This window comes from Gallinula chloropus, assembly GCF_964237585.1.
Source record: "Gallinula chloropus genome assembly, chromosome: 3".
In the NCBI taxonomy this organism is placed as follows: Eukaryota; Metazoa; Chordata; class Aves; order Gruiformes; family Rallidae; genus Gallinula; species Gallinula chloropus.
Window position 1 is genome coordinate 42,384,915 of NC_140087.1, and position 17,215 is coordinate 42,402,129.

Consider the following 17,215-nt stretch of genomic DNA (forward strand, 5'->3'; position numbering starts at 1 on the left):
TTCACTTAAAATGTTCAAATGGAGCCTCTTTCAGTGTTGTTTGTAAGTTATTTAAACCTGCACCCTTCTTCCGAAGCTTCTGGTTTAGTGAATGAACATTTTGCTTCACAGCAAATTGAATGACAATAAAAACTTACAACTTTAGACCCACATTTATGGAACATGTCCTCAAAGATCCAAACCACACAAACTCACCCAGTTCTTCACTGGAGATGTATCTACCTAACTTCATGAGCACAGTCTCTTGGAGTTTCAGCTGCTGCAGCTCCATTTTCTTTCTCTCCAGTCCTTCTTTAAAAAGACTGTGTCAGTATTTTTTACTTTGCCTGTTTACTCTTTGAACAAGAAAGTGCTCATATGGGAAGCCAAAAATTACGTATTCCTCTTGGACAAGAGATAATTGATTTCCAAGCCGTTCTCAATTATTGTCTGCCACTTGAAAGTCCCAGATGCTCCAGTAATGCAGAGGGAAGCCATTCAATTAGTGTTACATGTCATTCTGGTTTTACCATTTGTACTACGGTCTCACACTAAATTAAGGCAGCCAGCAGCGGCAACCTATTGCAGAACACACTTTCTGGAGGACCAGCCTATTGGGAGAAAGGTCAAAACAAGTAAAACTGTTTGGAAATTTGAATCTCAGAAGTGCTGTACCTCGTATTTTATAACACCACTCTTTTGGCACCAAACTCATCAGCTGTACTCCTTCACTCTGTGTTGTAAGACTGCCGAGTTTCTCCGTCTCTCTTCTGCTTTTTGGGGATCGCCATGCTCTGAAGCATGCTGTTGACCCTGGCCCTGGGATGAGGGTAGGTGCTATCGGTAGGTGCTATCGGGGTGGCTTGAGATCTTCTCACTCTGCTTCTGTGGGAAATTAGGGCTCACTGCCCTCCCTGCTGCGCTGCTGCCTGCTGGGTTGGGATGCCTTTGCTGAAGGACAGAGATTAAGGGAGTACGGGGCAGGGAGTGCTCTGGTTTTGTGTTAAAGGGACATCGGCAATGCAATTAAAAAGCCAAACAAACTTCAGACAGAAAAGATTCACCTGTTCTTGATACAGGGTACTCTAAAAATGACCACAAGTACAAGTATTTAGAAAAGATTATTTCCTTTCTATATCCCGGTTTACTTAATGCATCTAGAGGCAATTTGTGCGTCCTAAATGTCAGCTGCTCTGTTATGTCAGCAAGCTCTCAGCTTTCTTTTTTTGTATAACTTTCTTTCTTTTCATTGACTAGCTGCCAAGTTGATGGTGTCTCTTTTGGTATCTCCTGACTCACGTGCCTTCCTGTTCCCAGCTGTCCCAGTATCCTGTCAAGGTGCTGAACAAGAAGTACTAAGGCTGTGAGCTTGATTTATTTCCTTCCTTGTCTCTATTAGAGCGTGATGCTGCTATGGAAGGAGAATTTACTGAGTTGATGATTTAAGCACGCATCCTAAGGCTGGCATTGCCAGAAAGAAGGGCCATGGACTAGTACTGTATCTCCATGCAGTCTTTCTGACAATCCACAGGCATAAAGGTCTGAAATAAATATGTGTGTGAATGTATGAATTTATGCATGCATGTGTATCTTCATATATATACACACACTTATGTATGTAAGTTCTAACTTATATGTATGGGTTTCAATAACAGCTTGTGTAGCCAGTGTTACCACTGAGACATTTCTCTCCTCCTTGCATTGCCCCTTGCCAGGCTCCTTCCCTCTCCCAAGGCACTGCAGCACTGTTTCCCCTCCTGTCAGCACTGTGCTACTAAACCAGCAGATCTAAACCCCCTCCGTTTCCAGGAGCCAAGACATCTGCAATTAGAAAAGCATTTTATTCTTGCCTGCTTTTTTGCCCGCCTCTACCAACTGCTACAAAAATCCAATCCGAGGAGGCCAGCTGGCCAGCTTCTCCTCAGAGTTTCATTTTGACTGTTCCAAAGAGTAGTAAGTGGTTCAGGTCAGAGCTGAAGAGTACAGGCTGGAGATAAATCACATTAGGCCAAGCTTAAGATATCTGCAAGCGACCGCTGCACAGTTTCAGATGGGGGGCCTTTCACACCCAGGACATCCACTGACGTCAATGGAAATTTTGGGTGATGACGGAGAGCAGTGACGATGTTGACTCCGGCAGTGCAAGTCTTGAGAGCCTAATGTTTAGGTTTCCTCTGCCTCAGTTTGTATATGCTGTCCCTCACCACACGCCGAATGCTGCACGAATGCTCGCCTGCATTCACCTCAGCGCAGCCCTGGGAAATAACAGCCAGCCTGTACCCTCACGCCCTGCTGCCCAGCCCAGGGGACACAGGTGGGCTGGGTGACTTGGCCATGCTCACACAGGGAATTTGTGGCAGAGCATCACCATGGACTTCAAATTCTGGCTCCCAGCACCCTTCCCAGCGCTTTCCCTGGGAGACATTTCATCTTTTCGGTAACCGGAGTGGTGTGACATTGCTTGAGGTGCGTCCCATGCTGCTGGGTCTTGCAGGGAATTGTCTAATCCACTTAGGTAACATTAAAAGCAATGGGGCTTTGAGTTTGAGGGTTGTTTTTAAAAAAAAATAAAATCAATTAACTCACCCTTTAAGGCCAACTTTAGCAAACAGGTTAATATGACAACCTGGGCGGTCCAGTCAGTGACTTCAGGGCTTGTGCATCTCCCATCCTCCCCCGGATGCAGCCCCACAGTTGGGTGCTGTGCTGAGTGAGGTAAAGGGCCCTGAAGCAGCTGCTCTGACAGTTGGGGTGCCCTTCCCAAAAGCTAGGATGCAGCCCCCTGGCAGTTCCAGGGTGCTGGTGGAGATGGGGAGGCTGGGGTGGTGGCATTCCCAGCACAGAGCAGGGCTGCATGCCGCTACTGCCTGCCCAGTGGAAACCAGCACCATCAGATGTGAGAGGTTTTCCCTTCAGGCCAGCATGGCGGCAGCAGCATGGAGTGGCTGTGGAGCTGAGCCCTGCTGGGTTTTTTAATTTCAGCTGCACATGATAAAAGCGGGGAGCAGGAGCCTTCAGAGGAGTGGCCCGCCTGGAGACACAGTGGCCCCAGGCCACTTCTGCCTGACTGATGCAGCGGGAGCTCCTCAGGAAGGTCTGGATTCATTAGCACTCGGTTGCTCTGAGCAGTCGGCGTTCTGTTTTTGAAGGCAGCAGTCATTAGGTGTGTGGTATAAGCAGGAACGATCCTGCTGGAGTCAGGCTTTAAGGGCACCTGTTCACCAGCCAGTCTGCTGGGCTGAAAATACTTGCAAGCAGTGACACGCCGACCATGTCATTGTGCTCCTGGGCATCCCCCACCCTCATCATTCCTTGGTGAACTCAGGGGGAAAACGAGACGATGCAGTGCACTCTTTGGTCAGCAGTGGTCATCTTCAAAATGGATGGTCAGCCACAGTCAATTAGATTTAAAGAATTAGTGTGATGTTTGCTTTGGGCAGGAGGGCAGTTTTAAGGACAAAGTTGCAGATCCCTGTTAAGAATTCACCATTTCATTTTTGCGCTTTTTGAACTCTTGAGTAAATACTGGCAACATGGTGCTGCTCGTTTTGTCAGTGTCCTGCATAACTCCTGCATCCCTCCAGCACTGGGCAGAGCCACCAGTGTGTTCCCTCATGGAGAAGAGATAGAGACGTCCCCGTTTCTTCTCTGGTGGTGAACACCGCTGCAGAGTAATCACCCATCCACTCTGCAGTGGCCTGATCCTGTCCCAGTGCTCTGCCACCCAGAGCTTTCTTCTGGCATTAGCTTCAGTACAGCTCGCTAACAGCTCTTCATGCCATGCTTTGGCCTGCCAACACATGGCATTACAATGTGCTGTCAGAGTTGAGGGACCTTGCTCTTCACTCCATTTGGGCATCAGAGAACATGAGGAGTTGGAAGGGACCTCAAAAGATGATCTAGTCCAACCCCCCTGCCAGAGCAGGATGACCTAGACTAAATAACACAGGAACACATCCAGGTGGGTTTTGAATGTCTCCAGAGGAGACTCCATAGCCTCTCTGGGCAGGCTGTTCCAGTTCAGGTCCCAATGTAACCTTTGTCCTTCGTCCTCCAGCCCTGCTCAGAACACAGCAGGAAGGGTCCCTCAGCTCCTGCCACAGACACACCAGTAGTCCCTAGGCACATGTGTAGCTTTCACCCCCCTCTCTGCCCCTTCCAGCTTCAGCTGCTGCTGCTGTGCAGGACTTATGTACCTCCTGACCACAGGTCCCGTGGGCTCTGACTGAGATGTAAAGCCATTCCTGCACCTATGGCAGATGGAGTCAAGGCCTGCATCTCCTCCCAGGCTCAGTAACCAGCTGTCCTGTGAAGTGGTCTTTGAGCATAACTAGAAAGCTCATCTCTGTGTCCAAGTATGATGTCTGCCTGGTCTGTGGGTGTTTCGAGCTTACATAGAGCAACAGTGTTACATCTGATTTACATAACGCCAGTTATCTAGAAGAGTCTAAACCAGTTCAGGCTCTGGGTACCTCTAGGCTGTAAAAGCTGGAAACGCTGGGTATAATGCATCATGTGACAACTTCAGCTGTCTGGTTGCTGAGTGCATGTTGTCACTTTAAAAGCTGCTTCTTGCCAGCAGCCCTTGCTGAAGTTTTCAAAAACAGCACGTTCCCTCTGGCCAGATGGCAGACCCACCGGTACTGGCCTGCCCCACACAGCAAGCTAAAGGAGGACTTCATAGGGACCATCTTCTCACTGTGGTAACGCATCCTGCAGTGAGCTCTGGTCGCTCTGATGCTCATGGACAGATGTGACTCTGGGAAGGTTGTTACAATGTCTGCTCATGCTGCTACAGCCAGTGCTCTTCCTCTGAAATATCAGCAGTATGTTAGTGCTGCTGCTTGACTTCACCTTCTCCTTGATGCTTTCCCTCATGCCACATCAGGGGTGGCTGACGGTCCTGCTCCCACAGCAACAACCAACCTCAATGCAAAACTCTGCAGTATCTTCAGGTGCAAAAATTAAATGGAATATTGGCCCTAAAGCGATCCACTTCCCACAGCCTTTGCTGCAGTCATGTATGTAAAAGCTGTAGAGGCCATCCTAGGGCTGCTGCTCCTCACTGGCAATAGACAGAGGTGAACTGAACAAGCTTAGTGCCCCGGGCATAGCAAATTGTGGGATGGAGGACCATCCCACAGGAGAAATGGCAGGCTTTTCCCTGTGCTTCTGCACCCCGAGACTCCCACCCCGCTGTTTTGCTAAGGCAGCTTACAGTATGTGAATTTTCCCTCTGGTTTGGTCTCATTCTTTTAAACCAGTTAATGTTAGTTTACACAGCGCCTCATTAAGGCCCCTGCGGTGCGCTAAGGCCTGTCTTGGAAATGTGTATTCAGGTGGCTTGTAAGATTTGTATTATTTGTTTCTTTTGGAGCCGTTCTGGTGTATTATGTAAATCCATAGCTAAGCATTTCCTGGGACCATTTATTGTGCAAATGCCTAGTTTGGCACGTGTACAGTGCTGAGCCAATTGCTTCTGTCTCTCCAGTTCAGAGCAGAAAGATCAGCCTGGAGATTTGTTGTTTCATTTAGGAGAAGATGGTTTTCTCACTCTGTTGCCTAGCAGAAGGCATTTTCTGCAGATGAGGTGGAAAGTCCTGGAACAGACAAAAGTTTAAAGGCAGAACATTAGCCCCAAGTTGTGTATAGAAACAAGCCGTGGTCAACATCCGCTGCAGACATTTAAATGTGTCAGCTGAACGCTGCTTTGGCTTCTGTAGTAGTTTCTTGCATTTACTAATGTGCCTACAGAAAAATATGCACAGGATAATGGGCATTAACCAGCCATTGGGCTATTTTAGATAATGTCAGTTCCTGAGGAACTGATTAATGTCTTAAACAGTTATTTTTCAGTTCATGTTATCAAGTAGGTTTGGTGACCTTGGAAACCAAGGAGAAGCTTGTGCCCTCCCAGGACTGGAAAGCAGCTTATCTTACCTGCACAGGAGGAGAGTTGGAGGAAGGGCCATATGGGTTTTCTTGTAGGAGCCTGGGACCAGCAGGGCAATAAAAGCCACCACAGAAATCCCAGGCACCTCCCTGCAAAGTGCTGAGCCTAGCGGATTTATCCACAGAGTTTTATGATCTGGGACACGCCACAGGAGCCTCTGTGCAACTGTTCTGCTGGCATGTGAACCTGCAGTGACTCAGGGAAAGGGCGCTCGAGGGCTGTCTTCATAAGTAACAGGAGTTGGCTAAAAAATTAACAGGCAGGAAAAGTGGATCCCCAGCTCTCTGGAGGTGCAGCCTACAGGCAGCCTTCTTCCTGCTTCTTTGAAGCACCCAGGGACTTTGTTTCTCTGTGCCCCAGCTTGCACATCTGTAAAATGGGTCTCGTGAGATCAACCATCACTTGCACTGCGTTGAAATCTGTCCACCCGAGCAGCTGGTTTGGTCACGACTGCCCTTCAGGTCAGCCCTCCTGGCTCGAGGAGGAGGAAAGTGGAGCTGGAGGCATGATCCTGTTTCCTGGGAAATACGTTATGTATGTTCCTAGAGAACGTTTTTGAGGAGTATTTTGGCTTAACTCACGTTCTAACAGTACAACAGTCATCTACCTACCTCCACTCGCGAGCGCAATGTGTGAGGGAGGCTGCGGCCCTGACAGAATGAAGTAAGAAAAAGTGTCCTAGGATTCTTTGTTTTCACTGGGAGAAATTAAACTTGGGTTTAGCTTCCTTCCCTCCATTTAACAGCCAGGGCACCTTGTCGGTGTTCTTTTGCTTTCACTTACCACACCTGGCTTGTGAGTGCCCCCAGAAGACACGGCACGACAGCTCAGTCCGTGTCTCCTTTCTCGTCGGCTGAACACCAAACACGCGCCTGTTAGCAGCGCGTCCGCAGATGGTTTATCCATGCAGGCCTCATCGGCCCAGGGATTAGCAAAACATCTTTTGCCTGCCAATCTCTAATCAAGAGGCCAGATTCATTGGCGCGATGGTGGCTTTGCTGTGCCCCAGGGAGGCGATGCTCACTCTGCTGAAAATCAGGAGCAATTTAGCCAAATTCAATTTGCAGGTACAGACCTTGCAAGGTCAAAGTAAGCAGCGCAGTCTGCAAAGTGAAAAATGTCACCCACCAGGAGCAACAGCGGAGTGAAACCTGTTTCAGAGGAGAAGGCTTGGTATGGACACTGTGGCAGTGAGGAAATCCTAACTAAAGTCAACAGCCTGGAAAGGAGAAATAGCCAGCAGTGCAAAGTTTTCTCACAGGATGGATGCATATACCTCTACTTTGCTGCATTTTTCCCAAAGATATAATGGCAGCTTCAGCGACTTACTGCCCTTTCTAGCATTGGTTTGTTCTGTAGGTGTCATGATACCAAACCCCCAGGCTGGGGGAACACACTGTGTGTTCTTTTTCCAGTTCTTGTCTACCTTTCCTCTTCATAGGTGGGTTTGTTTCTTTTTACAGAATGTGAGCAAAAAGCATTCCTTCCAGTCTTGGAAGAATGTTATACACTCATTTGCATGAGGTTCAAAGCAGTGGAGAAACATCCTGACTACTTAGCAATGGTTAAAGATGAAAAAGGCAGTGGAAGGTGAATAGAGTTAAACATACAATGATGAGCTCAATGGGGAAAAGAAGGAGCTTCACTGTCATATTTTATTTGCAAGTTTAATTTGACTGCAACACCTGCGTTCAATATGCTTAACTCTTACTTAGTATGCAATTTTGGGACTAAGTACTTCTGATTTACTTCACTGGGGATGCTTGCTTCCAGGGACAGAGGTATTTTGCTAGTCATCTTGTGCTGAAGACATGCCTAATGGGGCAGAGCTAATTTGCCATTTGCCAGGTTAATGAAGATACAGACTAAAAAGATTATGAGGAAAACCAAGAACTAGTACATGAAAGATTTAGAAACCTGCAAACAATTCAGAGTAAAAATACAAACAGTTAGATGCCTTGGGCTTTTCTGTGGTATCTTTCATCCCAGCGCAGTTCCCATAGAGCTGTAGCAGCTACGTGCCGTTCCCAAGTGGCATTACACATTTCCATCAGCCATGCTACGTTGTCAGGGAACTCTCTGACAAGTGGTGGGGGCCAGAATCCAGAATGCCTGTTTGAGACGGGGAGGCCACTGGTACACCCAGCCTGGCCAGTGCTGGTGAGGATTTGCTAACCCCTTCTAAGGGGCTGTTATTGTCGGGTCGGAGGGGAGAGATGATGCCACAGCGGCAGCAAGGTGGGTTAAGCTGCTTTATTTTATACCTACAAGCAGGTTTCTGTCTGTCCCACCACTGCTTTTCTGTGCAGAGGATGACCTGGAAGCCAGGCAGACACTTTTGGTCCCAGATGGGGTTTATGGGCTTTCTGCCATTCCCCCCCTAGTTTGCATCCCAAGCAACACCCCACAGCGAGTATGCCGGCTGTGTAACATATCTCTGGAAACATATCCCAGAGGCCATGTGTATCCAGGCTGCAGTTCTCTTAGGTTGCAAATAGACCTCCTTCCTCCCAGCAGTGTAATGCTGCCACTTATTTCAGTGGTGAGCCTTCAGAGCATCTGAGAACATGGATAAGACACTTCTGAGTGAGAGCAAGCTTTTTGCTGCTGCTCCTGCAGCAGTTAAGCCAGTACATTTCCCTTCCAGTATCCTCCCTTTGACGTTTCCAGCCTTACACAAGCCTTTGCTGTGGCCGTGGCTAATGCCTTCCGTTTATGTTTTAAACCAGCTGCTGTGATTACAGTGGAGCTCTAGCTCAATACAGCAGAATCAAGGAAAACAATGCAGGAATCTAGTTTAACTTAAAAATACAGCATCACGCTCTGCGGCGCCAGAGCTTCGTGCTGTCTGCTGCCGTCTTATCTGGAGGCAGCCTGGCAGTTGTAGGACTTTCCTCCCACATGCAGGATTACACAGCATTGAAGGGAGATCATCTCAGCCAAGTAGCTTTGCAGCACATATGCAGGGGGGCTTCCAGGCCAGGAGCCCCTCGGTGTGATCCAGAGATGCACGGGGCTAGGGCGCACTTGAGCTTTGCATCAGCATTTCCCTATTGCCTCTCTGGCTGTAGTTTGCACCCAAAGTCCCACTGCTCTGTGGGCAAGGCAGGGTGAGCCCAGCAGACAGAACAGTGTCAGCAAGACAGCAGCAAGGCAGCTTTCAGGTTGAGGTGGTAGGTGAGACCGGCCAGCACATGATTTCTGGTAATGCAGGCAGGAGTTGGTTTGGTCAGTCTTTGATGACAATTTATCTTCTTACACAGTGGGTGGGATTTCTCATTCCAGTCATGCACTGGAGATGCCCGTGTCTGTGCTTCTCACCCTGGGGTCCCTTTTAGAGCTAAAGAAGAGGAGCAGCAGTAGCATCTCCCTGAGCTGTGGTGCCTCCTGAGGTGGTCAGCAAAGGCAGCTCTCTCTGCGAGCAGGGAGAGGGAGCTGGCAGAGGACCATGACCATCGTGGGTGGGTTGTGTGCACACCACAGCAGTCCTGCTTAGCTCTGCTTGCTGGGAAACTTGCTCTGAGGGCAAGCGCCAGGAGCCGAGGGGAGTACCTGTTCACAGGATCCGTGCTTGCTTTCTTTGCAAAAGCACACCTCTGGCACCTCTGCCCACGTTAGCAAACAGCGTGGGTTTAGTCTCAGAAATGAACCCAAGAAAGAGAAGAGTCTGCAGCTCCCAGGCATATGGAAATAAGAAAGCTTGGCTGCTAGCCCAGACAAGCAAATCTGGAGGGGGCTGGTGGTCTCCCACCAGAGATCTCCCACTTAGAGACATGTGCTTCATCAACAGCTCTTCTATCACCACTGCACGCTTGTCCCAGGAGGAGATACCCAGCACCATCTCCCCACTGACCTGGAGGCAGCCACCTTGTGCTGGTGAGAGCAGAGGACTCCCTCCATGTCCTGCCCCAGGCAGGTAGACCTGCAAGAGTCTGTCCTGTAGAACCTCAAGGGATCAGCCCCAGCTCCCCATCTGTCCCATGGCTTCAGGAAACTTGAGGTCAGGCCTTACAGGAAGGTCTGAAGGGCACTAAATGCTCTCAGACTGCCCTCCGGGTAGGCTGTCTTTTTTCTTTCTTCAAAAGTAACATTTTCGTTAGCAGATGAGATCGTTAAAATATTCACAGGCAGGCTGGCACAGTCAGACACGCCTGAAACGCTGCAGGACACGAGCTCTGCTCTTACCAAAGAGTATCCATAAAACATCAGGGTACTCGTTGAGTACAACGTGCCCTTGTGGGCACAGCTGACATTAGTGGACAGCAGGAGCAACTGTGCCCAAAATGTTCTGTCAAAATATTTGAAGTCGAAGGTTGGTTTTTCTGGAGTCATTTCATCTCCCAACTGTTTTGGGATCACGGTGCAGGTTGTATCACAGTCCTGTCTTGCTTCCCGTAACTATTTATCTCTTGTTACTCACTGACAACTCTCTTCGTCAGATGCTCCCAGGTATGGCTTCACAAGCTGTGTTATATGGCACCAAGGAAAAATCAGTTTCCTGGATAAGCAGGAGCAAACCCAGGGAGACAATTAATTGTGAGGGGGATACTGTACAGTATATAGTCATCCTGGCACACAAGAGATACCACATTTCCCCTAATGTTCTTCTGACTTCACCGAAGATGCCAGGTCCAAGAAAGCCATCTAACCCATCTGCTACCCCCACAAACAGCCCACGGTTCAGTAGTGCACCTGCTTTGGACAATGACATTCGATGTGCACATGGGTGCACGTCTGGTAACATCCCCCGCAGCCCCAGGTGTCCTTGGCTCCCTCACAACCCCATGCTGGGTGTGGAAACCTCTGCCATAAGGAGGTCTCCTTTGGAAGCTGGAGCCAGCCTACAAGAAGCCATTCAGATTTGATGAAACCATTCAGAACAGCTGAAAGGAAGCTTGATTGTATAGACCAGTGAGAGAGACTCCCAAAGGGGGAGATGCAGCTCATGGACCTGATCCGTGCCAGGACAAGGCTGTCCTTCGGGGCATCGCAGCACTACACTGGGGGCTTCAGGGATGGGGGTGAGTGCCAGGCTGTGCTGTCATATGGATCCAGCAGTATCTGCCAAACAAAGCACATGTTTCTACTGCATGTGAAATATGAAATAGTGACACCCGATTCTCTATGTGGGCAACAGATTTGTTGACAGGAGGAACTTTTTTTTCCCTAGAATGAATCGCAACACAAATTCCATTTTAGTCCTTCGGTTTGGCGACAGCATTCCTGTCCCTCTCATGTTACTTAATGGCCTTTAATTTAAAGCGTGCCTACATTTTTTGTCTTCAGAGCATTAGACTGCCTGCCTGTGACACCCTGGCAGGCAAACCCTCCCTGGTGTCTTGGGAAGGGGGTTTAAACGTCTATGGAAGTTCAGGACTGGATTTTTCGATGTGTCTCTCTGCAGCCCCATGCAGTCCCTGCATCCCCTGTGGCAAGTGGCTGGAGGAGACAGAGCTTTGCAGGGGTGAAGACCAGATTTGAAGTGTGTATCGCATTTGTGAAAGGGGAAAGTGGATCCAGGCCATGCACTGAGCACAGGCAGAGTCTGTTGGTGTTGTCCATATCCCTGCATGGTGCCGGCAGGTAGATGTCAGGACATGGTTTGTGGTCCAGAGGGTGCAGACTCTTTTACTGATATGGAGATGCAGTTAGGAGGTTTGGCAGGGAGTAGGCTGCTGCCAGCAGATAATTTTATACAGGACAAGGGACACTGATGTGTAACACTGAGTCACACATGGAAGAACCAGCAGCTCAGATAAAAATGTCCGTGTACAGCAGCCAAAGCTCAGGTTCATCCCATCTAGATATGGGCCAAGTTCTACACAAAAGATGAGCAAGTTCTGTGCAGCCATAACCCCATGCAAGAGACTGGCAGGCGAGAAAACCCAACTAACACAAAAAATGCTTTTGCTCTACCCTGCAGCCTTCTATCTGCTGGAGCAGAGGGGGAATAGACAGGCATAGACCTAGTGATGGGGGAAATCTACTGTAGAGGATCAGAGCGTGGATTGGTTTGTTTAGGCAATCACCTGATAGAGCCCCAACTTCTGGGAAAGTGGATCAAAATCATACTTTGACCAGATTGCAAATAATAAGCCTGACATTCTCAGTCTCAGGAAACAAACAGCTTGACATTCCAGGCAGGAGTGAAAGCCTGTTGGGCATTCATTGGCAGAGGAAAATTTAATTTTGCTCAAATTTTGTCAAAGCTCCTCATTAAAGTACTTCAGGGCCTCAGGGGTTTGGAGGTTTGATAGCAAGCCAAACCAGCACAGGCCACAGCCCTACCGCTGACTGCTGCCTGCACCCTTCGGCCCGCTGATCCCTCTGCCAGGCTGCTCCCTGCGCCGTGCAGGCCTCTGTGCTGCTTTTTTGGCTACTGAATTTCTGTGTAGGCAGCTCAGCTGCCGGGTTCCAGGTCTGCTCCCCAGCAGAAGAGTGTTTCGGGAGGGCTTCCCCCTGCGGCACCTCCACAGAGGTGAGCCCTGCAACTTGCTGCCTCCCCAGAGCCATGCCAGCAGGGCCCGGCTGCACCCATCACCGCCTCTCCTCTTTTCCCACCACTGCCTATGGTTCCTGGGGCACTCAGGCTATGACTCACCCCTCACCTCCTCTTCTGAGCTTTTCCTAGTCTTTTTCCCTTTCCTTCAGTCAGGCTTAAGCAGGTGTTCTCAAGCACCCTGTACCTGCGCTGGCTACCTCCTGCTTGGGGATCCACAGCATCCCCAGCCCTCACTGTGCCTTCGAGCTCCTGACTCCCCTGTCCTGTGCTGCCGCACCAACTGACCCGGCACATCCCGGGATGCCACCATGCTGTGCCCTGTTGCACACCCTCACCCCAGTGGGCAACTGCTAGACAGAATCACAGACTCACAGGACGTTAGGAGTTGCAAGGGACCTCGAAAGATCATCTAGTCCAACCCCCCTGCCAGAGCAGGATCATCTAGACTAAATCACACAGAAATGTATCCTGATGGGTTTTGAATGTCTCCAGAGAAGGAGACTCCACAACCTCTCTGGGCAGACTGTTCCAGTGCTCCATCACCCTCACAGTGAAAAAGTCCCTCCTTAGCACCTTGTCCCTGCTGCTCCTAAGGAGCTTCAGCCAGCTCCCATTCCTAGGATGGAAAACCTCCAAACCAGGCTCTCATGAGACTTCCCCCTGAGGAAGAAAGAGCAACAGAGACGACATGTGGTGAACTGACCACAACTCCCATTCCCTATCCCTTTCCTGTTCTTACCTCTGCCATCAGAGTGGTTCTACAGAATGTTTATCAATACGGTGATAGGTGCTTTATATATGTATATAAAAATATAAATATATATATAAGCTGGAGGGGAGGAAGGAGAGAAACTGGGAGCAAAGTTGAGCCCAGAAAGAATGGAGTGGTGGGAAGAGGTGTTTTAAGATTTACTTCTGATTTCTCATTACCCTACTCTAGTTTGATTGGCAATTTGAGTCCGTTTTGCCTATGACAGTAATGGATGAGTCATGAGCCTTCCATTGTGTTTTCCCTGTCCTGCCCAGCTGAGGAGGGAAATGATGGAGCCACTCAGGTGGGCACCTGGCCTCCAGACAAGGTCACCCCCACCACATGCCTAAACCTTTTCTTTCTTCTCTTCTTTAAGGTGTGTGCCTCTCTTTCCCAAAAGGAAAATGAACAACAAAGAAAAGAAACCTGTATATTTGCTGACAACTATGACTGGATTTTGTAATAACACTGCCTTTCTCTTCTTGTTTTAGGGAGTGCTGCCGATTTTTTGGAGACAATGGCTTGACTTTGAAGGTATTTTTTACCAAGGCAGCACCCTTTGGTGTTCTTTGGACACTCACAAACTACCTTTACTTACATGCAATAAAGAAAATAAACACTACGGATGTCTCCGTGTTGTTCTGCTGCAACAAAGCTTTCGTGTTCTTGCTTTCATGGATCGTTCTGAGGGACAGGTTCATGGGAGTGAGGGTAAGTGACTCCTTATCTCTGTCTCCCTTCTTCCCCTTGCCCTCCCGCCTTTCCTTTCCCCATTTCCTCCTTCCAGCTGAGTGGGGCAGCACTCCATACAGATGGCCGAGTGGGCACAGAAATCCTTGCAGAGTGGGGACGCATCCTTCCCTGCAGCCTGCCCAGGTGCCTGCGAGCTCCCGGAGCACCCGTGACCCCCAGCACGTTTTCCTTCAGAGAAGAGGTAACCTGCCCCAGGGTGTGGCATGAGGAGTAGCTGCTATCTCCATGTTGCTGTGGACATGCATCAGTCTTTGCCTGTCCCTCCTGAGTGACAGTCCCCAGGCTGGGCACCAAACCTAGTTGTTTCTAACTGCGCGTTCTTGCAAGCCCTGGCTGCACATGATGTGTTTCTGGTCCCAGCCTGTGTATTTAATGGGATCCTCGCCTTTCTTACACACAACAGCAGGCTGGCAGGGCAACACAGTTATTCTTCACACACATCTAAGCCTGCAGCAGCTGCAGAGAGGAGAGCTGGGCTACCCTTGCCCACCCACAGCCGAAGCATGTGCATACGTCACTGGTGGAGGATCGGGACTTGTGCCTGGCTGGCAGTTCCAGACACAGGGCCAGGCAGCATGGCAAGCAGCGGGGCAGTGGGCTCACTCCCCTGGGTCTGCTCTACTGATGACAGCTCAAATGTTTCCTTACTCCCTTAGTCCTACACCCCATGAGAGCGTCTGCTCCATGGGGAGCCCTCAGCACATGGCATTCTCTGGTCCTCTGGACGGGTGGATAACCCACTGCCCTGGGGCCAAGGTGGTCCTGCCATGGCCAAACTACAAGGTAAAGGCATCAGTGGGCCACTCCTGCCTCCCTGCACCGGCAGGTGCTTACCAATATTAACAGCAAGACTGGGCACCATACTTATTTTCTGCCCACCCTTTGAGGAGCTCCTTGCTCACCCACCTGGGCAGAGCTTTCCATGCTCAGAAGAGGTTGCTAGCCCTCACTGCACGGAGCAACTGAGAGTTAACTTTTTGGGAAGTGCTTCTCTCTGGCAGGGGAGCTTGGCTAGCCTTGCTGTGGTGGCAGCCAAGACACTGCTCTGGGAATCATTGCAAAATGTACCTGCCAAAAGCCCAACCTGGCCAGCTGGTGTCTGCATTTGCCCACCCGCCTGCCCAGGTAGCTGTACCCTGAAAACAAATTAATGGAGCTTTCTGAGTGTAGAAACAAGGGTAGCCCGAAATGATCCTGGAAGCATGGAAGTGTCACTGTTATCCTAGCTGGACGTGCTGGACATTTTGAAAAAAGTAAAAAAAAACCCAACCAAAACCAGGATATCTGGGAGGTTGGACCTGATGTTCTCTCGAGGTCCCTTCCACCCCCAACGATTCTGTGATTCTGTGATACTTTTTGCTGTCTTCAGCTGTCCTGTGGCATTGTCAACTGCAGTGTTGGTGGGATGCCAGGAGAGGAGGCGTGCAGAGGGCTGACCGCTGCTCTCCTGCACACGCAGCGTGTTCCTTGATCTATGCGTGCTGTCTCTCAGCACTGCTCATGGCTGAGGTCTGGGGAGAAAGAATCAGACCTGTGTGTAGGGACATGTATGCAGGCAGGCATATGCCAGAGCGGAGATGGTTCTTGTGCTCTCCAGGGTGCACGACCATGCATGAAGAGTCAGGGTAGTCAGGGGCTCTCCAGCAGCTTCCCAGCCAGGCCAGGTCTTGTGCCATGGCAGGCGACTGGCACTGAGGGACTAATCCTGATTTGCATCCCCTGCTGACAGGCCAGCAAAGGGCCTGGGCACAGGGGGAAGGGACTGACAGGAGAAGAAATGTGTTCTATTCCCTTTTTCCTCCCTTTTTTGTACAGCCCATGTGAAAAGCAGCAGGCAGTAAGGGTATGCTGCCTGGTGTGCTGGGGGTAGCCTTGGAATGAACCCAAAACAAAGCCCTCTTCCTGGGACTAGCGACTAGGAAGAGGGACAGCTGCCAGAGTTTGTTCAGGAGCGACTCAGAGACTGCAAGGTGGCACACAGCAGAGCCCCAAAGCTCGTAGTCCACACTGTGTCAGAGCTGCTGACCCCATTAGAACCAGCCTTGGAGAGGGTATTTGGCAGATGAGCCTTCCCACACTCCCTCTCCATCCTCATCCTCATGCCAGCACAGCAGGGTGCATAGTGCCACAGCGAAGATCTGCCCGCATAGGGCTATCCCTGCTCACACCCACTGAAGGACAGTCCAGGGGAGAAAGGCAGCCGCTCCATGGGCTTTAAGCATGTGCAAGATCCTACTTGGCCTTCAGGAGTGCAACTACTGGCTATATGAGCACCTAAATCGTAATTTGGCTGGAAACGAAACGTACACGCTACAAAAACCTATCCTCGCTGCTAAGGTGCTTCTGAGTGCCTACATCTCCCACAATGACATCACGCTTCTCCCGCTTTGTCCTCCCTGTGCCCAGAGCACACCACATCCAGCTGCAGCACAAGCACAAGCTTTCAGAGAAGACGCATGTGGAACGGAGCTGTGAGTGCCCGTGGCGTTGCCTCTGCAAGCCCGGCAGTGCCGAGGCCTTGGCAGGCCGGCAGCCCTGGCCTGGTGCGGTGTGAGCAGCCTGTTGCTGCTGCTAAGGACATGTGTGGCAGGCAGGCAGAAAGGTGTCCCGAGGCACACCTGGCATGTCGGCAGGTGAAGCCAGGGCTCCTCTGACACTCGTGACATGCTTGACAGAAGAGGCAGGCAAAGACTTCTGCCCCAGCAAAGCTGTTTGCAGATGGCATTTAGTTGCTTTGATCTTGGACTTCGGAGTTTCCTTCCCGGCTACAGCAAATAAACCAACTCCGAATTCAAGAGAACCGCCGCTTGCGAGTACCTCTTGTGTATGCAGTGCATAGACAGGCACGCCTGCCAGCAGGACTGGGAAATAAATATACCAATCCAATCCCAAATCGTAGTCTTCCTTTCCAACGAGGCAGACACCCAGCGCCCTGGGAGGTGCTCCGAAGTCAGCCAGCCCTTCACCTTAAAAGCACAAATGGATGCTTTTTATTCTGCAGTTCATAGATGCACCCTCCAAGTTTCCACTGCAGTGGAGTTGCAGGCAGCAGCGGAGGCTCGGGCCCATGGAGGTACCTGACACGTGGCTGCAGTCTCCCCATGGCTGTCCAGTGAAGGCAGGACAGGCCCCCTGCGTCTCAGCCAGGAGACAGCCAGGTCTGCAGCAGATGCTATGGGAAACGCTGCGTCTACCACCACTCCTTTCTCTGTCACCTGGTCTATGGCACAGGGGATGTTGAAGGACTGGAGTTGCCCTTGTTTTAGATAAGCCCTAG

The 17,215-nt window shown here is 50.3% G+C and overlaps 1 protein-coding gene across 2 annotated transcripts in view; it reads left to right on the top strand.

The window, feature by feature from the left end:
• The window catches only part of SLC35F3 (solute carrier family 35 member F3), a gene marked incomplete at both ends in the record, with an annotated part of 174,873 nt that overhangs the window by 150,902 nt on the left and 6,756 nt on the right, over positions 1 to 17,215 (top strand). For both annotated transcript variants that reach the window (XM_084261681.1, XM_084261682.1), the window contains one exon: positions 13,677 to 13,896. In XM_084261681.1, the coding sequence (XP_084117807.1) occupies positions 13,677 to 13,896 (220 nt within the window). The remainder of the gene's footprint in view (positions 1 to 13,676; positions 13,897 to 17,215) is intronic.